Here is a 27,045-nt window from a genome sequence, read left to right as displayed (position 1 = left end):
GGATGGGCGGGAAACCGCTAAGCGCCCGAGCCACTGGGACACAACTCCCGAGAGGTCTGGAGGGCGGAGCTGCGCTGGCGGTGCTCTCGCGGGAAGTGGGAGTTCGGACGCGCGAGCACGGGCGGGGCCGGAAGAAGTCGAATTTCAAAGTGATGATAGATGGTTCTATTCTCCAATAGCGTTGAACATGTGTCTCCTTAACTGGTAGACCTCAGGAGTAGGGGCGGCGGGGGCCAATGAGGACGCGCGGGGGCGGGGCCGGCGCCCGCGGAGCGGAAGTGGGTTGCTTTGAGGCGGCCAAGGCTGGCTTGAGCGGGTCTCCTCAGCTGCTTCCTTGCTCGAGTGCGTTAGCTGCGGCCCCTTTCATCACCACGTCCGAGTAAGGTCAGGCTTCGCGGGAAGGGAGCGGCAAATAAGGGCCGGGTTCCGAAGGCTTCGCGGCCTTCAAAGGCCTCAGCGCCCGCTTCACGCGGCTTGGCTCCGCATCCCGGGCCGCGCCTCCACGGGGCCTCGGGCCAGCCCTGCCTTCCGCGTGGGGGCCACGAGCTCGGCGCAGGCGTCGGAAGTTGGGAGGCCTCCATCAAGGGGCTGGGTTTGCTCTCGCGGGCTGGGCCACAGGGCTTGGGCCGCCGCAACCTCGGGAGGGAAACTGAGGCTCAGGGAGGGGAGGGGTGCGCCCAAGGTCACCAGGAGGGTTGGGAAGCGCCAGCCGTGCCGGGGCAGATCAGGGCCAGCTTTTTGTTCCCCGCTGACGACGCCTCCTTTGTGTGCTCGCGCCGCCTCCCCGCCATGGTGGGGCCTGCGCGTCTGCCGGGCGTCCGGGCCGCGGGGCGGGCCTTTCTGGGCCGGGGGCGCGGAGGACCCGGGAGGGCGCGGAGCTCTGGGACGCGTGCGTCCAGCCCCGCGCCCTCCCGGTACTCGGGGCCGTGAAAGTGGTTCTGACTGGGAAGCCCCAATCACGAGTTCAGTGCACACCACTTGTCCACCTTTGACCCTGGAGTGGGGGTGCGGACAGGGGAGGGAAGGGCCAGGCCCGGGGCGAGCCGACTTCGTGGGGATCGGCGCCCCGCGACGTTCCGGCCTCCAGCTCTCTGGTGCTTTGGCTCCAAGTTCTTGAGCCAGACCTAGAGTCGCAGCGCCGCAGCCTGTGCTCCGTTCAGGTGGCCAAGTGGTTGGGGAGGCCCAAGGTCACTCGACCAGCTAGTTGGCTGGAGGCTGTGTCGAATTCCTGATTGCGTTGAAGAGAATCTTTGTTTTACTTGGTTAGCCTTTTTTTCTTTCTTTTTTTTTTTTGGCGGTACCGAGATTTGAACTCAGGGCTTTCAAGATAGGCTCTCTCTACAGCTTGAGCCACGCTTCCATTTGCTGGTTTGCTTTTTAATGGACGGAGAACCATTTGGGTACAGTTTTACCTGTAAGTTTGAGGTGCGGTGCTTACTTTGTTGCCGGAACTTGAGCTTCTGACTGATTCAAAAAGCTTTCTTGAGTGTTGGGGGCGTGGCTCAAGTGGTAGAGCGTCTGCCCAGCAGGCAGTTCAAACCCCAGTACCAACAAACTCTTACCACCGTTCCCTCCCCCCCCCCGAAAAAATTGCTTTAATAGTGTTTATCAACCTCTTAAGTTACTATCTTTGTAAGGAGATTTTCAGATGTTTTCCTAATCTACCTCTCCGTTGTCCTTTTACCTACTATATTCGTGCTTTGTCCATGAAATAAGATTTTTTGCTGTATTTGAGGATGTGTTGTTAATATTCTAAGTTAGCACTATTTTGAGGTGTTGGTGTGTGCCAACGTTTTCTGGTTGGAGTACAGCATGAATAGAATAGGCTTCGTGTTGGTCCTCCAGGAGCTGAGTGAGAGTGAAAAGAAGGAAAGGAAGTCCCTGCAGTTGAAGTATAGATGGTGCAAGAAGTGCAGCAAGAGAAAGGATTGGAGAGACAAGCAAGAATCAGACATGAAAAGTCTTCAGTGTGTCCTCACGTTAAGAAGTTCAAATTTAGCTAGGTGCCAGTAGCTCATGCCTGTAATCCTAGCTACCCAGGAGGCAGAGATCGGGAGGACTGAGGATTGAAGCCATCCCTGGGCAGATAGTCCCTGAGACTCTACTTCAAAATTATGCAATACAAGAGAGGGCTGGTAAAGTGGCTCAAGTGGTAGAGCGCCTGCCTAGCAAGTTTGAGGCCCTGAGTTCAAACCCCCGTACCACAAAAAAAAAAAGCAGTCAAGTGGAATTTATCTTTTGTTGTTGGCATCACTGAGTTAAGCTCAGAAGTAACATGGTTAGAGTTGTGTTTTAGAAAAAAGTCTCATTGTGCTGTGAGAAGGGTGTATCAAAAAGGCAGACAAGACACATGTGTTGCAGCTGGGCGCTTGAGCCATGCCCCCAACTCTCAAGCAAGTGTTTTGAATCAGTTGGAAGTTCAAGTTCAGCTAATACATCTTTCCACTCACACATTCATATTTCACCTCAAACTTACAGGTAAAACTACCCAAATGGTTTTCCATCAAAACCACTAAACAGAAAGCGTGGCTCCAGTTGTAGAGAACCTACCTTGAAAGCCCTGAATTCAAACTCCAGTACTGCCAAAAAAAACCAGGACTAATGGCAGGGCCAGTTATAGAAGCATAGGTTGGATCAGGTAGTGACTGGGGTTGGCTAGTAATTCCAGAAATTTGTATTCTCACAAATTTCTGGAATTTCTGGGAAAAACTTTGGGTGCTATTTCCAAATAGCATGAAGTAATTGGTTCATGTGGTGTATGAACATAGCTTTGTGTGTGAATGCACATGGGCGTTACTAGTTTCTCATTTGGAAATGATTTACCCACATCGTTTACTGTTCCCAAATTAGGATATTAATCTTTCTTCCTTTTCTCTTTTCAACCAAGATGGGTCCAATTATAAATATTTTCAAGTAGTTGATTCTCAGTGACTGCATTGTATGTTGAAGAATCTAGTTACTGTTCCTGGGTTTTTTCCTCCTACACCTAACTCAGGAAAGTGGTCTTAGGGCCTGGGCTTTGCACCGTACTGTCCTTTAGCTAAACTGTTGGTAAATTTGGCTGCTTTCTTTGTTAACCTGTAGTAAAGTTTGCTTCCTTTCCACGCACTTTTTTGATGTCTATATTCTGGTCTTTTATGCCTTAAAATTGGAAATACCTTAGCTGGAGATGTTCTCTTCTAATCGCCCATGATGGACTAATGTTTTTATGTCTCCCTTTGTTTCCTGATAGTGATTATATTTTTACTTATACCCTAAGTCCATTTCCCCCATGTCTGAAATCCCCCCTCCCCCAAAAAACCCCTCAGCCATTTCTTCCAGTTATCTGCCATCTCCTTTAAGCATCTAATGAGCCTAATGATTTGAATATAAATCCAATGGGAAAAATCCTTATTTATTTACATGTTTTGCCAAGTGCTGTATTAAGGGGAGGGGAGGGCTTCATGATAAGTATTCGGATATAGAGTTGTATTTGAGTTAAGGAAGAACAGTAAGAGAAATACTGTAAGTGAAATCAGGACTGGGAATAGAGCAACAGAAGTAACTTTTAGTAGGCCTTGAAGGGTGGATAGAAATTTCCCCCAAATGAGGTGGGAATGACCCTTGCCATGTGTTAAGTTATGGCGCTGCAATAGAAAAGAACAGAAAGCCGGTGATTGACATCCATTGTACTTTGAGTAAAGTACAGTTCTCCTTGAAATGCTTGTTTGGAAACAAGAATTTGTTTGAGTAAGATTGATATAATGGGGAACAATTTGAACATAATGGGAAGTTGAGTTTTCTGGACACACTTTAATCTGTGAGAAATACTAGGTGAACACTGATAATTGAACTGAGCTGAACTAAGCCACAAATTTGGTTCACCTCAAACATCTATTAGCTATCTCAGTTGACTTTTTGTGAGAGCCACTCTTAGGTCTGATACAACATTCACCCTCCTCACTTCACACTAACTGGGAAACCACAGACCTCATAAGGTCCGCTTCTACAGGCATGCTTACAGTATTTCTTAACCATTTAATATATAGAAAGAAGGTTGCTACCATTTTCATTCTTTGTGTGTCATTGATCAAGTTTTTGAGTATTGTGCCCCCTAGTTCTTTTTTTTTTTTCCTCAAAAACCCCGTGGATTTTTGCATAATGAGGTGATTTTGTAAGGAACCCATGTTTATAATTGCAAATGAAGCCAGAGGGATGAGGGGCAAGGTTGGCTAGAGGGGAAGTTGGCTCTTGTTGCCTCATAAGGGATGAGGGGGTTCCCATAGCTTCCCAATTTCTATGCAAAATCGCAGGAACTTGATCCACACTCCGAAAAGCAGTTCAAGTTGTCTTACAACAAGGAGTCTCAAAAGGTGGAATTTTAGCGAGGATTTATTTTAGTATAACAGGATAAAAGTAGGGAAAAGGTGGGTGGGCAGAAACATTTTCAGCTCCACACACAGGAAATGGGAGTAAGGAGTCAAAATGGTGGTTCTTTCTGTAGTCTCTATACTTTATGATCTGGGTGAATGCAAGGGGCCCTGTCAAGCAACTCTTTATAATTAGACAGTGGTTCTGGATGGCTAAAAATGGATTCTGTTTATTATAAAACATGAAGATATGATCCAGAGCCACTCAAAAGAAGGGATCATAGATGTTTTAGGACTTCTTTTGCTAGACATGCCTTTCATTTTTCTTCTCTACCCATTCAAGAAGCCTTGGAGCTTTTAATATTTCAAAGAGGAAGGCAGATGTAGATAGTAATGTGCCTTTATTTAATTAATTGATTTATTTTTTAAATTTTGCCCCTTTTTTTTGGTCTGAGGTTTGAACTCGGGGTGGGGGTGGGGGTGGGGGTTGGTGCTTGGAAAGCAGGTCCTCTGTGGCTTGAGCCACATTTCCAGTCCTGTCTCTCTATTCTTATAACTTAATATCTAGATGGAGGTGGGAGAGGGACTTGCTGTTTTGGTTCCAATATCTGAGTCTGACCCTTTTATATTTATTAAAAGTAATATAATTTCTCTGTCTCCTCATCTATCCATCTTGCCTCAAAAACATGGGCAATCTGTAAGGGCAATGGTTGTCATACTTTGGGAACACTTGCAATATTCTTTATTCTTAGATTTTTTTGGGGGCCGGTACTGGGGTTTGAACTCTGGACTTAGTGCTTGCAAAGCAGGCACTCTACCGCTTGAGCTACACTTTTAGTGTTTTGTTTTTTTTTTTTTTTTTGCAGTACTGGGGCTTGAACTCAGGGCTTCACATTTGCTAGGTAGGCTGTCTTACTGCTTAAGCCATTCCACCAGTCCTTTGGCACTAGGGTTTGAATTCAGGGCCTCAGGCTTGCTAGACAGCTATTCTTAACTGATATTCTTAGATCTTTTGGAGCCTTTCAGTTATCTTATGAAGGTAACTTCCTCAGGCCCACTTAATGATCTTCTGTTCTCTGCCCTTCTGCCTTCTTTTAAAGCATTGCTGTTGTCACAGTGTTTGGTTTTCTTTGTTTTCCCTGGTGGTCAGTAACCATTGACTTAGTTTACTTTCTGGATAGCATAGAGGGAGAATTAACGAAGGTCTGGGTTAGGACTTTAGTTACAGGTCACACAGCAGGTACTGAAGCTCATTGTCAAGATGAATGACCAGCCTGGGCTGGCTTCAAACTGATCTCCTGAGCTCTGCCTCCTGGGTAGCTAGGATTACAGGAGTGAGCCATGGACTCCTGGCTCACAGCTCCCTTTGGCTTTCAGGCCTCTGGGGATTTTGGCATGGCCAAATTGCTAATGAGGGCTTCATCAGGCTCTTAAGATAAATTCATGAAGACCCCAGCATATGAACATGATAGCTTGATGTGACATATGGACATACCTCATTCCTCTCCAAGCATAGTATTCCACTTTCTGCTCTGACAGATTCACTTATCTAGCAGTCCCTGAAGAAGCGTCAAGAGAGATCATTGTTCAAAGCCCCTGAGCCATCTGGGTGAGGACTGCCCTGGCATTGCATCTGTGCCTACTTTCTTCAGCTTCTGGATCCTCTTCAAGTTGAAGAAGCAGTTGTAATTAGCTACATCTTGCCAGGACATTTTTCTGGAAATAAATAAAGCCTTGCTGACAACCAGAAACATTTAATTCCTCCTGGGGTTGAAGGTGTGTTGTATTTTTACTTAGTAGTACTCATGTTTGTAAGATGTATGGTTTCTGGCTCTTTGTATGCTTATCACTTGGTTTGTTGTCATCTTTCCAGTTGTAACATAGACTCTATGAGCAGGTGTTCTGTTTGTTTTATTTTTTGGATCAGTACTATACTAAGTCTCATCATATCTTGGGTTTCAAGCAAGGATTGAAAGTACTTGAGGAAAAATAATCTGTGGCAAACATTTTTTTTCTTTTATTATTCATATGTGCATACAAGGCTTGGGTCATTTCTCCCCCCTGCCCCCACCCCCTCCCTTACCACCCACTCCACCCCGTCCCTCTTCCTCCCACCCCGTCAATACCCAGCAGAAACTATTTTGCCCTTATTTCTAATTTTGTTGTAGAGAGAGTATAAGCAATAATAGGAAGGAACAAGGGTTTTTGCTGGTTGAGATAAGTATAGCTATACAGGGAGTTGACTCACATTAATTTCCTGTGCGTGGGTGTTACCTTCTAGGTTAATTCTTTTTGATCTCACCTTTTCTCTAGTTCCTATTCTCCTTCTCCTATTGGCCTCAGTTGCTTTTAAGGTATCTGCTTTAGTTTCTCTGCATTAAGGGCAACAACTGCTAGCTAATTTTTTAGGTGTCTTACCTATCCTCACCCCTCCCTTGTGTGCTAAAGCTTTTATCATGTGCTCAAAGTCCAATCCCATTGTTGTGTTTGCCCTTGATCTAATGTCCACATATGAGGGAGAACATAAGATTTTTGGTCTTTTGGGCCAGGCTAACCTCACTCAGAATGATGTTCTCCAATTCCATCCATTTACCAGCGAATGATAACATTTCGTTCTTCTTCATGGCTGCATAAAATTCCATTGTGTATAGATACCACATTTTCTTAATCCATTCATCAGTGGTGGGGCTTCTTGGCTGTTTCCATAACTTGGCTATTGTGAATAGTGCCGCAGTAAACATGGGTGTGCAGGTGCCTCTGGAGTAACAGTCTTTTGGGTATATCCCCAAGAGTGGTATTGCTGGGTCAAATGGTAGATCAATGTTTAGCTTTTTAAGTAGCCTCCAAATTTTTTTCCAGAGTGGTTGTACTAGTTTACATTCTGTGGCAAACATTTTGACTTTTCTTTCCTTGTCATTACTTTTTTTTTTGGTGGAAGTAGGGTTTGAACTCAGGGCTTTGTGCTTGGAAAGCAGGGACTCTACCGCTTGAGCCACACCTCCAGTTCATTTTGCTCTAGATATTTTGGAGATGGGGGGAGTCTCAGAAACCTCCTGATCTTTTGCTTCCCAAGTAGCTAGGATTACAGGAGTGAGCCACTAGTGCCTGGCTGCATTAAAGCTTTGAAATGAAAATTGGCAGTTTTTATTTTTATTGGGGATTAAACCTAAGACTTCATACATGCTAGGCAAGTTCTCTACTACTGAGCTGAATCCCCAGCCCTTCTCTCTTCCTAACCAACCCCCATCCTGTTTTTTTTTTTTTTTTTTGGAGACAGGGTCTTGTGGATCTAGTTCTGTAGGATGTCCTTCCTCCCTCTGCTTACCCTGAACTTGGAAGAACTGCTTTATTGTCACACAGTGAGTGGACTGATGAGCCTGTACATCTTGTCCCAGAGAAAAATGCACAAGGAGTCACATTAGGTTGAAGATTGCTCAGCTATCATAGGTGGAACCAGAACTCAGGGAGTTCAGTCTTTGATTTCAGACCCTGCTTCCCTGCAGCAGGTTTGAGAGCACTGTGCTGTAGAGGGCCTGACCTAAACCAAGAGCCCAGAACATCTCCTTAGAATTCATTTTGTTTCTCTTGTGTCTCTCCCCAACTCCTCTGCTGACCCTTTCTTTGCTCTTAGGGATATAGTGATGGGAGATTCAGTGGTAGAAGCCAGTTCTAGTCTAACTCTTCCTGTTACCTGCTTGCCTAACAATCTGTTTCTAGCTATCATGTGTATTGCATGTTGTACACAGAAAATGCATGCAGTATGTACATATGATTACATATGTTACATTCCATCTAGAGTAGGGATGGTCTACATTATGAATGGCCAGAATAGCTTTATTGGAAATAATAAACCTCTAACAGTAACAAAATGATTAAGCATATACCAATAAAAATGTATAAAAACAGAAAGCAGCCACACCTGGTGGTACATGCCTGTAATCCCAGCACTCAGAAGGTTGAGGATCCTACCTCAACAAAAAAAACCAACCAAATAGGCTGGTGTTATAGCTTGCACCCAGCTTCTTGGGAGGCAGAGATGGGGAGGGTCATAATTTGAGGCCAGCCTGGGCAAAAAGCTAGCAAGATCTCATTTTGAAAAGCAAGAAAGGCATCAGTGGTACACAACTGTAAATCCCAGCTGCACATGAGGCATAAGATAGAAAGATTGCCTGTCCCCAGGGGAGTTAAAAAACATAAGACCCTATTTGAAAGCAAAAAGTGCTGGAGGCGTGACTCAAGTTGTTGGCAAAGCCCTAGGCCCTGACTTCAGAACCTCACTACTACTCAAGATGAGTAAAAAGTACACAGAAAGCCCTAAAGCTTTCACATTTCCTATCCAGTCAGTCTCTCTCCCGCACTTTGACACTATCTCTGAGCTATGGAATATTCTTATCATTTGCGTTATTTTGAGTCTCCTTGCTGGTCTATACTCTTAACTCATAGTCTTCATCTGTCCTCAGCACATAGACTAAAGTTTCTAAATGCTGATCTCAATTCATTATCCATCCTTACAGCCTTTATAGCCTTGCCCTTAGGGTGTGCTTTATGTCGCTTGTTATGATCTAAACCCTGTCACCTTTGGTGTTCCTAGTTCTCCTGAATACCTTTCACACAGTTCTTCTCTAGGGCATCCTTCCTCCCTCTGCCAACCCTTCCCCATCCAGTTTGTTTCTTGAGCAGTTCCTCCTATCACTGTAGACCTCATGAAATGCAGCCTCACCTGGACTGCCTAGTTTTGCCTGCAGTGCAGTGTGGACTTGGAGAGTGCTCCTTTAGTTGCTGTTTCCACATGCCTTGGTTCCCCACATCAACTTCCTGAACCAGGCTTTGGTTCAGGAACTGAACCGAACTGGCCTTTGGTTCTCTCAGCCTGTCCATTGCAGGTGTTCATTGCTTCTTCCTCTTTGTTTCTAAATGAATATCTAGGATCTCCTAGCTTTGTTTCTGGCTTTTTAATTCTTTTATAGGTTCCTCTTTATCTGCTTTCCCCAATTCTCATACATTCTGAAATCTCTACCTCACTCCAGTTCTCACTTAAGTGTTGCAGATACCTTTGGAGCATTCTACCTGGATTTCTCACATCTGCTATTTTTAACATTAAAGTTACCCTCAGCACCTCTCTTTCCTTTTCTAATACTGTTCTTTGGTGTTTTTGTTTTTGTTTTTTTCCAGTACTGGGGTTTGAACTCAGGGCCTTGCTCTTACTAAGCAAGTGCTCTACCGCTTGAGCCACATCCCCAGCCTTTTTTGCTTTATGTATTTTTTTGAATAGGATCTTGCCTTTATGCCCAGGCTGACCTGGACCACAGTTACACGATTTATACTTCCCTTGTAGCTGGGATGACAGGTGTACAACACCCCTGCCCAGCTTTTTATTAGTTGAGATGGAGTCTTGCTAACTGTTTTTACCCAGATAGTTCGAGGACTGCCAAGTAATTAGGATATAGGTGTGAGCCACTGCACCCAGCTGGCTTGTTTTTTTTTTTTGAGGCAGGGTCTCACTGTGTGTAGCCCAGGCTAGCTGTGAACTTGTGATCTTCCTGTCTCAACCTCCCAACTGCTGGGATTATAGGTCTGTATGACTTTCACACAACAACCAGCCAGAACCTTGGCACAATTATATCTCATCCTCAGAACAGCAGATGATCTACCACTTGAGCTACTCCACCAGCCCCCAAGGTCTTTTCTCAGTGTCAGGGGTACCATCACCCACCTCACTTTGATCCTAAGTCATTTATGTCAGTAATCATGAACATCTACTATATGTGAGATACTAGGTGGGCAGAAAATAGATAAAGCTCTGTCAAGTGAGGACTCGCTGAGTGATTGTAGGGGCCCTTTGCTGAGATGGAATATAGGGAACAGACGGTTCTGTTGAAGTAGGAAGCAGGAGTTCCTTTGTAGACATAAAAAATTTCCATGTTCCAAGTTGTTTTTAGAATACCTTTAATTCTGGTACTAGCAAGTATTTAAGAGATTGGGTTCTGAGGGCCAGGGTTATACTTTAGGTGGTACAGTGATTGTTTGGGCCTAGCATGAGGAAGACCCGTTCTGTCACCAGCACTGCAAGAAAAGAAAATGAAAAAAAGTAGGTTCTGTTATCAGACTACCCAGTATAATCAGGGCTCTGACAATAATAGGGTTTTTGTTTTGATTTTTTTGATGGTATGAGGTTTGAACTCAGGGCCTGTCACTTGCTAGGCACATGCTCTACTACTTGAGTCATTCTCCTGACCTGGCTCTGATACTTGCTAGTTGTGGATTATGGACAAGCTATTTCACTCTTGATCATTCTTTTAGCTTTTTTTTTTTTTTTTCATAAAATGGTAACTTGTCTCTTTACTGGACATTAGGAAATTGTCTTCAGATAGCACAGTGCCTTGCATATGCAGTTTTCAGCTGTTGCTAGTTTTTTTGTTCCAATGGCCTTTGTTACCTGCGTAATCCAAAATCCTTTGGGGTTGGTGAGGACTACTTTTCCTATGACTCCTAGCCTTTGTCTGCACACTGTATTCCACATCCCCACTGGTCTGCTGGGAATGTCCGTTTCCACCTGGATTCTGGTGAAATTCAGCCTTTTGATTGATTGCCCTAAGGCCAGACTTCAGCTTCCTGTGTTCCCTGACTCTTGAACTTTATCCCTAGAAGAGAAAACCCCTATTAGAATGAATTGCTGTAACTGGCTAAGGGTGTGAACAATGGAGGACAAGGCTCCAGAAAGCTCCCAGGGAAGGCAGTGGTTTAACAGGGCCTGTAGGGATGCAGGAGGCTGGCCTCAGTGGCAGGGCAGGCCAGCCCTGCCCCAGGGATGTAGCTGCAGCAGCCATGTTGGAAAGAATTAGACCAGAGGCTTGTGGAACAGCCAAAGTGTGTGTGCATTGTATCATTTTCCATTGATCAGCAGGGAAGTAAATCTTGTGCCTCCCTGTCTGATATTTTTGTTGTATTTTTCTCAATTTAAGACATACCATTGATGTAGATAATTTTGCAGGGAAAAATATTTCATAGATGTGCCCCAGATATACGAGACTTCTTAGAACCAGAAACGTAAATCTGCACATTGGAACCCAGGGATTATGGTGGGTCTGGGATTGTCCTGTGGTCTGAATGGTCTTATGAGTCCGAAAGGGAAGTTGGGAGCCTCTCAGTTGGATACTTTAGGGTGGATGACTTTTATCTCCTCAACCTCTCAGCCTCAGTTTCTCAAGAGTAGGGCCTGGTTGCTGAGCAGCTAGTGTGGTCCAGTGTGGCACTTTCTAACTCTTCTTTTCCCAGGAGTTAGCTGATTACTTTAGCTAGAGTTGGAGCAGACGGAAAGGAGGCTAGGATGGGCTGGAGGTTAGCTCAGTGGTAGAATACAGGAAGCTCTGGGATCAGTCTCAGTACCAAGAAAGGGATGAGGGGAGTGTAGGAGATGGCATAATGGTTCTGATTGCAGGTTTTGGGATCATGTAGTCCTGTATTCAACAAGAATTCTTCCTAAGATAAATGTGGGATTAAGGACATAAATTGCATAAAGTGTTCAGCAGCCAGGTGACAGAAAGGACTGGTAAAATTTCAAGCTGATCTCTGTTATCAATAATGCAGGCGGCAGCATTTATCAAATTGATATCTTTGTTTTTTAGAACTTGAACGTACTGGAAAATCTACCTGGCACCAAATTATTTGTAAGCCAGAGGATGAGTAACCAATGGGCATAAGAGATTGAAAGCATTCAACTTCCCTGCAAACCTTGGTGTAGATCACTTCCTTTTCTGTAGGTTGGAGCCAAAGAACACAATGAGTACAGTAAGTTTTATCAGTTATGGATTTTATTTTTCTGGACTAAGTAATTACCTTGTTTCATAACTCATTAAAGAGAGGATGGTAAGTCTGGTGTAGTGATGCATGCCTGAACTAGGAGACTAATAATACAGAAGGATTGCCAGTTCAAGGACAGCCTGGGCTACTTGGTGAGAGATTTTATTTCAAATTTTTTTATAAAAAAGGAACTGACTGGCAGAGTATCTCAAGTAGTAGAATACAGGTGCCTGCCTAGCAAGCATGAAGCCCTAGGCCTTGAAGGAAGTCTGTCACTTAGACCTGCTTGTCTTCAACTGAGTGCCAGATGTTAAGGGCAGAAGGCTGGGAAGGAACGGCTTAGGGTTTCAAATTCCACACCTGATTAGTTAAGAAATATTAAGACTCTTTTTTGTTGTTTTGTTGTTCGCAACTCAGTTTTCCATTTCTTCTGTTTCCCTGTGTTCAAAATGATCATAGTAGTTACAATCTAGTGAGAGTTTTCTTGCATTTACCGACCAAAGTTGATCAGTCATAACTACTATTTACACTTTAAATCGCACCTGAGAGGCAGCTCTGGTTTGGTGTAACAGATGTGGACTAGAGTCCCTTGAGCTCTAAAGAAGAATGCCTGAGGGTTGCCTGCCCTTGTTTACTCCTTAGTGACAACAAGGTTGCACATATGATCTAAACTCAGAACAACTGTTTTCTGAGATACACTGAGTTCCTTAATAGGTGGACTGGATTTAAAAATGGCATCCCCATCTCATTCTGCACTCCAGAGGTGATGTAAATGGTGTTGCAAAGATGGAGGGTGGTGGGCAGGATGAGACTGAACATAAAGCCTTCCCCTCCACCCATACACACACAGTGGAGAGAAACTCTGGAAGGGCTGGGTCGATGGTAGAGCCTGGCGCACCCCCCAAAAAAAAAATCAAAAACCACAAAAACAACCCTGGAAACTGAAATTCTTTAAGAAAACAAAGGGGTTTGGAGGTGTAGCTCTACGGTGGAGCTCTTGCCTAGCATGCATAAGACTGTTCATTCCCCAGCACCACAGAAAATGAGAGAAGGGTGGGGATACTGCTTATAAGGCTGGACACAAGTCCAAACAAAGTAGATACATAATCTGGTTAAACAGACATTTGCAACCTTTCATCTGTCAGGATATCCACTGCCAAAGCCAAATCCTGATCCAGACCGAGGCTTCTGTAGAGGATAGATCATACATTTTTTTCTCTTCAGTGCAAACAGGCATTAGTTTTACTCACAAAACGAGCTGTTTTACTAACACAGTGCAAACAGCGTGTTCACCATGATGCAGGCTGGGGGCCGGCCTGGGCATCTTCCCCCACCAGCAAGGGACCACGCAAAGAAGCCCTTTCTGCTGCTGCCACTAGCAAGGCTGAGAAAAAGGGACTTATTTTCTCTAAGGGAAGTAGCCAAGATCAGAAATATTGAGACATGAGTTCCCCGGATCTCAGTGGATCAACAAATAGAACTTTCATTTTTCCAGAAGCATCACATTTTATCACTGAATGTTGTGCATGGTCTCTCTGTAAACATTCAGTGTTCTCCAGTCTCAAGTGGGTTTTTTATTAATTTTTTATTTACTGCAGTACTGGGGATTGAACTCAGGGTCTTGCACATTCTAAACACTCTACCACCATGCTAACATCCCTATATCAGCACCCTCCCCACACCTTTTAAAAATTTTATATTGAGAACAGGGTCTTCCTAAGTTGGTTAGTCTGGCCATGAACTTGGAATTCTGCCCTAGCCTCCCAAGTAGCTGGAATTATGGACATGCACTACCATGGCTGGCTTGAATATGAAGGTTCTGTTGTTTTTTGAGATAGGGTCTGGATGTGTAGCTGACTGGCCTCAAAGTTGCAACCTTCCTGCCTCAGCCTCCTGAGTGTTGGGATTATAGGCATGCACCACTGCATTTGACAAATATCAGTTTTTAAAGGACCCCCTCACCCCACCTGAAGCCTACTGACTTCTTACTCTTAAGTTGAACCATTCCCATGTTAAATTTCTTAATCTTCCTGAAACTTATCAGTCTGGAGCTCTTGTGATTGTTTCTTTTCTCCTTGATACTCTCAGAGAAAGCGTCGTGGTGGAACAGTAAGTTCTAGACAATCCCAGAAGCGAACTCGGGAAGCAACCTCCACCCCTGAGATTTCCTTGGAGGCAGAACCCATAGAACTCGTGGAAACTGGTAAGACTCTAAGGGACTCTAGACTATGGTGTGTTAAAGTGGAGAAGGTGTGGTATACTTAGAAAGTAATGGAAGTTGGAGATAATTGGTGCCTGTCACTGCCACTTCCCAACTGTGGGACCTTGTGCAAGTTACACACTTCCTGAACCTTTTTCCTCCTCTGCAGTAGGGGATGATGCTAGTACCTATAGCATAAAGTTGAATCTGTACCATAAAACACTTAGAACTGCGGATGGCGGATGGTGTTATATAAGTTGTTATAAAAGCTCCTGTCACTGTTTTTATAAGACCCGTGCTCACAGCTTAAAGCTACATCAAACGTAACTGACTCTTGTCAGTACCCTAGAACCATCATGGGTTTTGAAGCAGCCATTCAGCAGGGCTAACCTTACAACCTCTAGTAGTATGCAGTAGGGGAGATAAGACTGCTCCAGGCCCACCTTTTCTGTTTAAAATTGCATTTTTGATAGGCTTGGCCTGGTGCAGTACTTGGTTTCCACTTCTGGTTTTTATTAAGGCAAAGTCTTCCAAAAAGGCAAACTTGTCAATAGAGCTACTGTTTTTAGAGCGTGGTTTAGGCTTTCCCCTTTTGCCTGCCCAGGAAATTGTCAAATGGCTCAAATAAAGTCCCTCTACATGTGTTAAAGTTGTTTTATAATTGTGATGACTGAGAATATTTTAAAGAGAAATAGTGGGCTGGGGGGTATAGCTCAGTGGTAGAGCAATTGGCTTGCATGTGCCAGGTCCTGGTTCAGTCCTCAGCATCATCCAAAGGTTGGGGTTAGAGGGGAAGGGTATACAAAGTGTAGAAAGTATGTGTACCGGGGAACAGGAATCCTGGGGCCATTGTTGAATTAAAGAGAAGCAGCTTGGTGTGATACATTTTATGAGTCTCCCAAGTAACAGCATTCTCTATGTGGTCTCTGAGTTTCACTTCTCTCAGTGAATTTCCTGAAAGTCTTCTCTTTACCCAGAAGGTAGGACACTGGTTGCCCATGGCCCAGAGGTGGTACCATCTTCAATTGTGACACTGAACACTCAAGTAGTCTCTTGGAGGATTCAGTCTCAGGCCCAGGAAGGATCCAGCTGCTTTGAATGTAGACTTGTCATCTTGTAGACAAAACTTCCCACTTTGCAAGGTGGAGTGCTGCTTTTGTAAGAGCTAAGAGTTGTGTTTCTCAGAATGGGAATGACTCAGTACCTTGTAGTGTATCAGGGTATGGTCTGTTAGACAAATGTCTAATAGTCTTCATGAAGAATGTAGCCCTTTTGAGCCAGATGTGGTGGTGTTGTATGCCTGTAGTTCATGCCGCTCAAGAAGTGAAGGCAAGAGGATTGGGAGTTTGAGGCCAGTTAGACCAAATTAGTGAGACCCTCTCTCAAAAATAACAAAATACAAACAGAAGGGCTGGGGGTGTGATGTATTTTATTTCTTTGAAACTTTTTAATGAAAGCAAATACAAGTTAGACTATGTTATGCATACGAGTCCCCAAACAAGTGTTAGACCAACACCATTTCTAAAAATATAAACATTTGGGCTGGCGGAGTGGCTCAAGTGGTAGAGCAGAAGCATGAAGCCCTGAGTTCAAACCTCAGTACCAGGAAAAAAAAAGTTGAAAACATTTTTTTTTTTTTTTTTGCTTCAGTGTTTTTGGTGGTATTGGAGTTTGAATTTAGGGCCAGTGTTTGCTAAGGCAAGCACTGCTTGACCCACACCTCCAGCCCAGACAACACTGCTTTTTGATGGTAATAATACTCAGAAGCAAAATGGTTATAAGTCTTTTTCAGTTCATATAAAAGGAAAGAATATTCTGCACCTTGTTCCACCTGCCAAGTGTAACTGCTGCTAACTGTTTGGTCTGTGTGCTTCCCAACCATTTTGTGGTGGCCCAGTCTGCTTGGCAGTGGGATTCTAGGGGACCAGCAAATTTCAACTTATTCTCTATGCAAGTTGGGAGGCAATTCAGAAATAAATGAAAAGTAAAATGTCCTCCCTGGTCTTCCCCGAACTGATGAAATTGCTGTTCCAGGCTTGGACATGTGATAACCGTAGGGTTGGAGGTGTGCCCACACACTCACCCCTGGTATATTTGTAAAAACCATACACCTCACTCAGCAAAATGCTGAAAGGGTATGTTTTGGCTGTCTTGAAAGGAACCGGCCTTGATGCTTTTTGCATTGTGTATGGCAAAATGTTTTTAGTTTAGTAAAGGATTACATCACATTTGCATCGTCAGTCAAGCTTAGAAGAATATACCCTTTCTTTCCTCCTAATACTTGTTGAAATGCTTTATTTTGAAGCTGGAGATGAAATCGTGGACCTCACCTGTGAATCTTTAGAGCCCGTGGTTGTTGACCTGACTCACAATGACTCTGTCGTGGTAAGCATTTGAGTATGAGACTTGGTCGGTCCTTGGGTGTGGATCTCTGGCCAGCACCAGTACCTGAAGACTTGCTCACAGCTTCCAGGTCAAGAGGATAGCTTGTGCTGAGGAAGCTCATACACTTGGTGACTAGAATCCACAATGAGAAATGTTTCAGGAAAATCATCTATTAGGGCTTTGTTGCCTGTGGAGTACGTCTGTGTGACTCTGACCTTTCCACGGCTGGGTACAAACATAGTTGGAGAGAATCTCAGGGGGCCCTCCCACCCCCCATTTCTTTAGTCCCTGATTGCACAGTTTACACCAGCTATGTGACGTTGGGCATATTACTTAGCCTTGCTCGATTCATCAATAAAATGGTAGTAAATTGTCAGTGTCTGTCATGAGAATTTTAAAAAAATCACTTATTTGAGTACAAGGCACTTTGTGTGGTACCCATTATGTTTATGCCCTCCCAGCTGAAGGGAATGGGAGTATTTGCTCTGCACTGCTACTGGGAACTCTCAAGTTATAGAAGCAATTGCCAGTTAATATGGTCCTGAGAGAGCAGATCCTTCCTTATCCCACTGCCTGGGGCTTTGTCCTGATTCCAGGGATGATAGAACCGGAGAGGCTGTTGTGTTTTCTTGCTATGGCTCTAGTGCATCCCATGTGCAACCTGCAGAGAGTGATGCCTGGGCTGGTCAGAGGATAGTAGAAGTTAGTTTTGCTGGGCTGTCCCATGGAGCAGGGGCATATCTCTGTGAGTCTGTACGAGTATGGTCAGCCACTGACTGGCATCCTTAGGGCAAGTTTACGTCTCTTGAGGATGCCACTTAAGCACATTCTGATAGTGTGCCAGGATGGCAGCTTGTGGAGTGGAGATGATGGCACAGTGTGTGGCAGGTGCTACTGAGAAGGACTGTGTGGGATGGGACAAACTTGCTTAGGACTTCAGAGTAGGTTGCACTGAGAACCGTCAAGACTTCAGCAGGAGCCAAGTGCAGGTGGCTCACTACTGTAATCTATGTACTTTGAGACTGAGAACAGGAGGATTGAGGTTCAAGCCCAGTCTGAGCAAATAGGTCACAAGACCCTATCTCCAAAATAACCAGTGCAAAAATGAACTGAAAGTGTGGTTCAGGCTGTAGAGTGCCCGCATTACATGTGTGAAGTCCTGAGTTCAAACCTCAGTCCCACCAAGAAAAAAATATCAGAAGAAATGGGGAGCTGGGCATGATGGCCCACACCTATAATCTTAGTACTTGGGAGGTTAAGTATCATAAGCTTGAGGCCAATCTGGGCTACGCAGCAAGACCCTGACTTGGAAAAAATTACAATACTAAAAAGAATAGGTGAGGATAGGAGGTAGAGGCAAGAGAATGGCAAGTTCAAGGCCAGCCTGGGCTACATAATGAGAGATCCTGTCTCAAAAAATCAAGAAAAGAAATGGGGCTGCCCCATTGTCATCCCTTAGCAAAATTGGAGATCATAGGTGAATTCAGGGGACATTGGCTCCTACACAGGAACTAGTGGCTTCCATAGAGATGGGTTAGAACTTTCTGAGAAGTAGAGCAGGTTTAACTGTTAGTGATGATTGCTAAGCCTCAATTGAGTGTTTTCTGTGCATTCAGGCTTACTGCTAGTTCCTGTGGACTCCCTGGTGTTCTGGGAAGAGCTGTTTGGTACCTTGGCTGAAGCTGCAGCCCAGTTGTTGACTAGTGCTGGAAGGTGGTGCAAGGTCCTTATGTTTTTGAATATTGTATCCAATCACAGTGGGCCAGGATCAGAGAGAGCTAGGATTCTGTCTGAAAGAAGACAGTGTTTGGCTTCTGTTGGGTGACACATTGACATCCTTTCCTGTTTGACATGTTTGTGGGCTATTTTTATTTATTTATTTTTTGGTAGTACTGGAGTTTGAACTCTGGGCCTACATCTGGATCCACTCCACCAGCCTTTTTTTGTGATGGGTTTTTTTTGAGATAGGGCCTCATGAACTATTTGCCTGGGCTGGCTTTGAATTGCATTCCTCCTGATCTCTGCCTCCTGAGTAGCTAGGATTATAGGCATGACGCACTAGTGCCCAGCATATTTGTGGTGTTTGGTGGTTTTCCTGCTTTCTTTCTATTCCCTTGGGCTCCATGTTCTGGCATCCCTCACTCCCAATTAAACTGTTGGAACACTTTGAGGGCTGCAGTCAGGAGGGTCCTTGGGTCAGGAAGACTGGAGTTGGAGGATCTCTCCTGGAGTGATGGGATGGTCAGGGCCAGGCTGTTAGATAAAAGAGTGACAGTACCTATTTGGGAGGCGGGAGTCCTGGGTTCTGGTTTCAGATCTACTGGTTGATTTGGCTAGAATATTTATGACATGCTGACCTCCTAGTTCTCAGCCATAAAAGTCATTTTAGATTTGTTCACCCTTTTTTTCTAATCATTCCCTTGTTATTAGTTGTGATAGATCCAAATACTGACTTACTTACAGTGTACATCTAATATTCACAAGTACTCCTAAATCTGAAATTCTACTTCTCTAAGCCCATCTACTAGGGAAGCCTTAGACTCTACCTGCAGGAGGGATGAGCATCTTCATTCCAAAACTAGGGTAGTCTTATCTTACCACTTGCATTAGAATCTCTTATAGGCAGGCTTAAGTGTACTGATTTAGCACAGGAATAGCTCTATATCTCTGAGATAGAAAATCCTGGACACCAGGATCCTGCAGCAGCTTTCAGAACATCTGTGAACTCTCAAGACTATAAACTGTCAGCAGACTTGTGTGCTTTTCTAGCTTTTAGAAATCCAAAGGCACCACTGCGCACAGCTATTTTTCTTTATACACATTCTGTAACTTACAGGGTTTTGGTGTCTGTATTGGTATCTTATGAGGGAATTGGAAGGTTGGAATTATATCTTCCTTGACTGTTTGGTAGTATTTTATAGTAACAGTGTTTCAATCAATTTTTGTAAGTTAAGGTTTTTTGTTTGGGGTTTTTTGGTGGGACTGGGGTTTGAACACAGGGCTTCACGCTTGCATTATAGGCACTCTTCCACTTGAGCCATGCCTCCAGTCCATTTGGTCTGGTTATTTTGAAGGTGGGGTATTGCAAACTATTTGCCTGGGTTGGCCTGGAACCTTAGTCCTCTTGATCTCAGCCTCCCAAGTAGCTAGGATTTACAGGTGTGAGCCAGCAGCGCCTAGCTTAGACTGTTGTTTATTGGACATTTCTGCTGTTTTCCATCCTTCTTTCTTACCTGATTTAATAGGGGATAAAGATTGCAGGCCACTTTACAGCATGCCATTCTCTGTTCTGGCTGTAAGAAACTGGGTCTTTGAGGGAGAAGTTATAAAGACGTTATTCGCTTAGACTATTTTCCTTAATAAAATTTCAGGAGAAATTTAAAATCAGGTTGATTTTCCTGGAATTGTTTTTGGTCTGCTTCCATAGTGTATTGATGTGATGAGTCATGCTATTTGTATTGTACTCTGTATTCTGCCTGGTTTTTCATTTATGAGATGCTATTGTAAGGACCTTCTCAAATCAGGCCTCCTGGCAGTTAGGAGCAATTGCTCCATCCATTTTTGGCTGGAGTAGAAAAGACATGCACACAGTAATGTTGGGATGAGTGAACCAACCTCATACTGTGTGAAGAGAAGCCCAGACATACACAAGTGGGGAACTTGTCCCACTAGAATGTTACTGTCAGTGCCACTCTTCCTGGTACTCATGCTGATGTTCAGGTGTTAGTAATCAGTAATTGCATGATGTATGCAGCTAATGGACATAAGAGCAGCTTGTTGTGTGCACTGTGGTTGGAGATGGCTGTTTTTCCTGTGGAACAGCATGAATGGGAAGGCCATGTAAAACTACTTCTCAGTGCTCTTTTCCAGATGAGTGTCCCTAAAAATGCCAGGGATTGGTTTGAATGCAGAGGATTCCAATGATTCTGCTCCTTTGTCTCATATTGGGGTGCTGGAGATTCATTTGTACTTTAGAAGCACAGAGGGGCTTCTAGTGACTAACCAAGTATGTCTGCTGCAGGCTTATACTTGGCTCTAAATACTCTAGCTTGTGGCTTTTTGTTCTTCATAGACAAGGATTTCTGATCTTGGGCTCAACAGAGCTAACTAAACTGTATAGACCAGGGTATTGGTTAATTATTGCTGCTTTGATTATGTTTTTTTGTTTTTAAACTTCATTTAAAGCCCTCTCAGCCAAATCAGAGGTCCAGAGCTTGTGTTGTGTTTCTATCCATCTCTTTTCCCTTTCAGTAGACATTTATAATGCCCTGATACTCTTTCCTCCATCAGTTTCCCATACTAAGCAATCACTGTGCTGTCTCAAGGCTACAGTCAGGAGGTATTCCTGGAATTCGATGTGACTCAGCTGTGAATGGGGGGAACACTGGAGCTGGGTACCCACAGCCTCTGGGTCCCTGGGATTGTGGAGCGTGTGTACTTCCTTGGGGCACAGGGTCCAGGTGTGGCCCTGAGATTGGCACAGCCTAAAGGTGAGCTGGTTTTGATTCATGGGAGCCTAGAGAGATCCAGTTCCCACACACTGCTGGGAAATCAGGGGATGTCATGCCTCTTCCAGTGTATCCACTTGTAATCAGTGATCCACATTGGCAAAGGCTGGTGAAGACAGTGTTGGTACTCTAAGCCAAGGTCATCTCACCCGTAGAGAAATTCGTTTCTATTCTCAGTTCTATTCAGGGCTACACCCCAAGAGCCTCCCTTTTTGGGGTCCCCTCCCTACCCCCTTTTCTAAACTTTGTATGGATAACATGCCAATTTTCTAGTAAATGTGATCCTGGTGATGAGATTGCCCATCTGTTCCTAGATTTCCAGTCCTTCCTGGGAAGAAGGAAAGCACTTTAAGTAGCCTTGTGTGGATTTTATTTTATCTGCAAAGTACAGATAAAGGTCTTTATGCTTGACTTACTTTTTCCTGGGATGGCTATGGTATCTGTCAGGATTCAGGCTGGAGGTATGGCTCACGTGGTAAAGCATCTGCCTAGCAAGTATGAAGTCCTGAGTTTAGGGGGGAAAAAATGTTCAGGATTTAGTTATCAATATCTAAATTCACTTTCAGTTACTCTGATTTTTGTCAGTTTTTGGGGGTTACCGGGGTTTGAACTCAGGGCCTTGTGCTTGCTAGGCAAGAGCTCCACTGCTTGAGCCACTCCAGAAGCACTTTTTTATGTTGGGTATTTTCCAGATAGGGTCTTGTGAGATACTTCCCTGGGCTGGCTTTGAACCTCAGTCCTCCTGTTGATCTCAGTTTTTGATGTGTGTCACTTAATTGGTCCACACATGTCCTGCTTTTGTTCATTTTTAGTGACATTAAGTAACATAAATCTTCCTCCAAATAAAGGTTCTGTCTTTGACAGTGGCTTGAATTGGTTGTGGGTGGCATTTACTGAGCAATGCTGAGTGTTTCATGTCTTGCTCAGTCTTCACAACCATGCGGTGAGATGAGCTGTGCCTCTCTTTTGGGCTGTATGGTACAGCTTCTAGCCAGTAAATAACGTTCCGGGTCATAGACCAGGCCCTCTGTCTGTGCTCAGGCTCCCAGACGCTTCACCATATACCTAGCAGCATGAGGTTCATTGTGCATCAGCTGCTCAGAGGCAGTGACCTGGGAAAGACCATGACTGGTCTGGAGAGGCACACAAGTCCCATGGGGCTCGAGTGGGGAGGGCTGGGGGCCCACCAGAGAATTCTGTAGAGGATTACATACTTTAGAAGCAAGAAATGTGTCCATTTTATCACTTAAGGCAAACTGATTGTTTCTTTCTCTTGTTTTTCTTCTTTTTAACAGATTGTTGAAGGTGAGTGGTTTCATCTCTTTCTCTGGGCGTCGAGAGAACTGGCATGAGTGAGAGCCACAACACTACAGGCTCTGTTAGACCATCTTTAAGGGGTCCAAGACCTCTAGGCAGGAAGATGTCTTTTGTTCATATGTGCATAGTCGGTCAGACCCCTGGGCCCTGCTGAAGGACATGCCCCTGCTTAGCTGCAGTTTCATCTTGGGGCCAATCAGGCTTTAGAACCAGCAGATGATTTGAGACGACAGTCCCACAGCTCAGACACCGGCTTGCAGCAGCAGTGAATGCTTTCCCCTGGGAAGACAAGCACACGGCCTCTGGAGTTGGGCAGAACCTTCTGGGCTGCAACTGACAGGGTTCTCTAAGAGTCCCAGGGAGGGTCTTCATAGGTATCAGGGTGGGGTGGTGAGGATGACGAGAGTCAACTTTCACCCTGAAAAACATGACTTTCACCTTAGAAAGGAGGAGGCCAAGGAGGAATGCAAGGAGGCTGCGCCAAGATCATGCTGACAGCTGTGTGGTGAGCAGCGATGATGAGGAATTTTCCAGGGACAGAGACGTGTATGTGACCACCCATACTCCCAGAGGTGCCAGGGACCAGGGAGCTACGGGACTCAGGTACCCATATGCCACCCAATGCTCTGTTGTTGCTGTGCTGGGTAGGAGGCCAGGTGCAGAGTTACTACACTTTACAACAAGTGCATGAACTCTTGGCTCTAGAAGGTCTTGTTCAAGCATCTGCCCAGTAGTTAGATGTAGTTGGAACTGGATCCAGGGCCGTTCTCAGCTTTATCCACAGTGACCAGGGTATGCCAGTTACTGATGGGGTAGCTGTGGACCCTTGTTCCTGCCACCAATAGCAGGAAATTTGGTAGTGAGAGAGGGCAGGCTGGCTCCAGTTGTCTGTAACACCTCTTGTTCTGTTCTCTCCTAATCTTTCTCGTGGCTATCCACCATAGTCAATTTTACTGCTAGGCTTCTGATGCCTGTGCTAAGGCAGAGTCAGGGGAAGCCAGTGGAGGGACCTTGTAGGAGGTATGGGACTTACATGAAAGCTAAAGCTACTTACAGGGTGTAATCAAATGTTTGAATGTACTGAGAAACTGACAAGAAGCACTGTGATTTTAGGTCTTCTGGTACTGTCAGTTGTCCAATTTGCATGGATGGATACTCTGAGGTAAGTACCCTATTTCATTGGAAAAACCACCACCACCACAAATAACAAAAACCCCCAAATAAACAGGACCTGCATCTAAGGTGGGATTTGATGCACCCACCTGCAGTCATAACTTAAGTTGGCAACTGGCTTATTGCAAATCTGTGTGAAAGGAGTGTGCCCTGCATACTTTACTGTTAGCCCCTGTGTGCCTTGAGCTTCTGATGCAAATGTCTCCTGTACTGGCTTTAACTAGAAGCAGCTGGTGTGTACTGAGGTCTCGCATAACCCTTTGAACTGCAGCTGCTTGAAGACTCCTCTCTGCCATCTGTTCCCAAAGGCCACGCTGGCTATTCTCACTGAGACTGGTTGTGCAGACCACTCCTCCTTTTCCTGCTTCACCCCGTCCCCTTTCATCTCACTGGTCTTCTCAGCGATGAGTGGGATAGAGTCTGTTGGGACAAGGGAAGCTTGAAGGCTGTTCCTTTTAATGTCTTCTAGATTGTGCAGAATGGGCGGCTGATTGTCTCTACAGAATGTGGCCACGTCTTCTGTAGCCAGTGCCTCCGTGATTCTCTTAAGAATGCTAACACTTGCCCAACTTGTAGGAAAAAGATAAACCACAAACGGTACCACCCCATTTATATATGAAGTGTTCAGAGCTTCTCAAGAGACACCAATGAACAGACAGACAGACGGCTGGGCTCTCCGCATGGTATCTGCCTCCGATTTCCTGAGCTCAAAAAGACTGTTTCAAAACCAACATCGGATATGTAAACTGCTCTTTTGTTTCTGACCCTGTTAGTCCCTTTTGTTATCTCTAGTTTGATGCTGTGGAGCTAGACCCAGAGGCCATCTCAGGCGAGTTCTGCATCTGTGCTCCTCTGGAGTAGTCTGATCCCAACAGTAGGAAAAAAAGAGGCACATTGGAGCCAGGCATTATGACTCCAGCCTCTTTATGGAGCCTACACATTTGCCAAGAAGTTTCCCTCTTGGGAAAGCTTGCCCCAACTCTCCCAAGCACAGGACCTTCCTGGGCATCTGCCAGTTGACCAGTCTGCCTGCTACACAATGACCTGGCTAGACATGGGCCACCTGGCTCAACGGTCCAGTGTAGGAGCCTTCCCTGGAAGGCCCAGCCATTGGACATTTTTTTTTCTTGAGAGTCAGAGATGACCTGTGATTCTGCCTGCACCTTATCATTGATGTGCAGTGTTATAATTATTATTTTTTCTTCTTTAATTCTGATGTGCAGTGTTTTCTGCAAATCAAGAGAACCTCTGCAGGGCAACCCTGTTTCCTAAGAACGAGAAAGTGCAATAAAGCCCGTTCTTTACCTGCTCTTCAGCAGCCCAGGAGATGTAGCACTGCTAGTGTCCTCAGAGCCCAGTGTTGCCTGTGGAGCAGTGCTTGTCCACCCCATCTCTGTTCACCAACTGTTCTCAGGAACCTTACCATGCTCCAAAGTTCTTACTTGGCACAGGATACGTGAGGCCAATAGGGCAGTCACGTGTTTGGGTGTCTTTTCTCTTTTCTGATACGATCTGTCCTGTGTTGGCCACATGCCCTCCGGTCCTCAGTTCCTCATTTCCCACTGCCTAATGTCTGCCCAAGCATAGATAGCAGGAGGTAGTGGCAATAATTGTGGCCTTATCAGCCACTCACTTCCATGCTTTTGCCCAGATTACTGTCATCTGTTTCCCAGATGTTGGCCCACCCGATCCCTACTTGACCAGGCCCTGACTTGGCTTTCTCACACACACACATACCTACCCCCCAGTTGATACTTACTTCACAAGCTGTTCTTCTGGTCAGTTGGGGTTTGATCCTTTGGGCTTTTGACTGCTCCGTTGATTTTGGATAACAAAGCATGGTGGCTTTTCCTACCAGGGGTCACATAACAACCCTGCTCCACTCCACCTCTATGTGGATGCCTCGGTTGCTCTCGGAGGCAGTGAGGGGATCCATATTACCCTTGAGGGCTCCAGGTGTGGGGTGGCTCATGGGGAAGAGACCTTGATTGTAGGCCAGCCTCCACACCCCTCCTCTACAGGGCTTTAAGCCAAACCAACAGCCTTTTCGTTGAAACATCTTTAAAAGGTGGGAAAGGGGCCACTTGGGGCTTTGCTAGCAATAACTGACCTTCAGTTTACCCTTCTGAAGGAGCAGGGACTCAGCACAGAATTCACTTTAAATGGGTCTGAAGGAGTGTCTCTCCTTTGTGAAGAGAAAATAGTTCTTCATTCTCACTTCTTGATGTTTTGCTTACTTCCAGTTAGCTTGATTGTGGGATTGATTCTCCATATGAAGAGGGTAGGAGCATCAGCTCTCATCATTGTGATGTGTAGCGTGTTTGCCCTCTGCTTGGACATCATGGCCATTAAGTCCTCTGGGCTTCATGGAAAAGCTCTTGTTACATTCTAATAATACCCAGACTTCAAGAGCCAAGATAACCATGCAGCCAGTTGACCAATAAATATGGTGACACCCATTAAAAAATTTCTTTGCATTTAATTCTTGAAGATAACGTGGTAGATCATAAAAGTTGTATTACTTCATTCTAAATTACGTTGGGAAAAAAGATGTGTTCTACTCATCACATACTGCAGACTAGGGTAAGGTTGGTGTGAAAAAATGCCTTTCCTTTCCTTTCCTCAATGTACATAGTTCAACTCTTTCTCTGTTACATTTAAACTACGCTCATGGATATCAGTCTGTTTTGGACTTCTCTACTAGTGTTAAAGATGAAAATAAAACCATTAATTTGAACCCAGATATCTTTCTCATGCATTTATTTGCTCTTTGTAATCAGAATCTACCGTTTTGCCAAGGTGTGGGATTCTCACTTGCTTTTCACTCAGTGTGACTACATCATTGTGTGTGCGGGAAAGCCTCCTGTCCAGAAGCTAGCATGTGAGAAACCATTTGTGGAGCAGTTACAGGCCAGACTGGAACCCTTGAGAACAGTCTACTCTGGGAGGTGAGGATGGCCGGCCACACAAAAGTATTAGAGGTGGTGGACTGCTAAAAGTATTAGAGTGCCATGGGAATCTTGCTCCACACTGCCCCTGGCCACCTAGTCACAGACCTTGTCCACTGGGTGGGAGTAAAGACCCTTCAAGTGGATGGGTGTCCTGTCGCTGCTTTGGGATAACCTCAGCTGGAAGGGAATGGGCATGGCTTGCAGAAGACCAGGGAGTAGGCAGGAGAGCTCCCACTTTCCCTCTTTGCCCTTCTACCCAGCACTCTCCAGGGATTGAAAAGTTCAACCTGCTGGGTACCTGTGAGTCAGAGATGTACCTCTGGTGGAAACAGACTTTACTGTACTGCTGCTCATAGCTCCTG

General features: G+C 45.0%; 1 protein-coding gene across 1 annotated transcript; it reads left to right on the top strand.

The window, feature by feature from the left end:
• The first annotated feature begins 246 nt into the window (after positions 1–246).
• On the top strand, positions 247–26,473 carry Rnf4 (ring finger protein 4). The gene is made up of 8 exons (XM_020162751.2): positions 247–384; positions 11,975–12,137; positions 14,238–14,352; positions 16,655–16,734; positions 22,538–22,547; positions 23,003–23,162; positions 23,673–23,721; positions 24,202–26,473. The coding sequence occupies exons 2-8, from the start codon at positions 12,129–12,131 to the stop codon at positions 24,349–24,351; spliced, it is 573 nt and encodes a 190-aa protein (XP_020018340.1). The 5' UTR covers positions 247–384; positions 11,975–12,128; the 3' UTR covers positions 24,352–26,473.
• Positions 26,474–27,045: the final 572 nt, after the last annotated feature.

Source organism: Castor canadensis, chromosome 9, assembly GCF_047511655.1.
Source record: "Castor canadensis chromosome 9, mCasCan1.hap1v2, whole genome shotgun sequence".
Taxonomy (NCBI): Eukaryota; Metazoa; Chordata; class Mammalia; order Rodentia; family Castoridae; genus Castor; species Castor canadensis.
This window is presented reverse-complemented; position numbering and strand designations above follow the sequence as displayed.

Coding starts and splice junctions, on each gene's coding strand:
- Rnf4 (XM_020162751.2), top strand. Junction 14,353..16,654: donor CATAGAACTCGTGGAAACTG/GTAAGACTCTAA, acceptor TTTATTTTGAAG/CTGGAGATGAAATCGTGGAC. Junction 23,163..23,672: donor CAGGGAGCTACGGGACTCAG/GTACCCATATGC, acceptor CTGTGATTTTAG/GTCTTCTGGTACTGTCAGTT.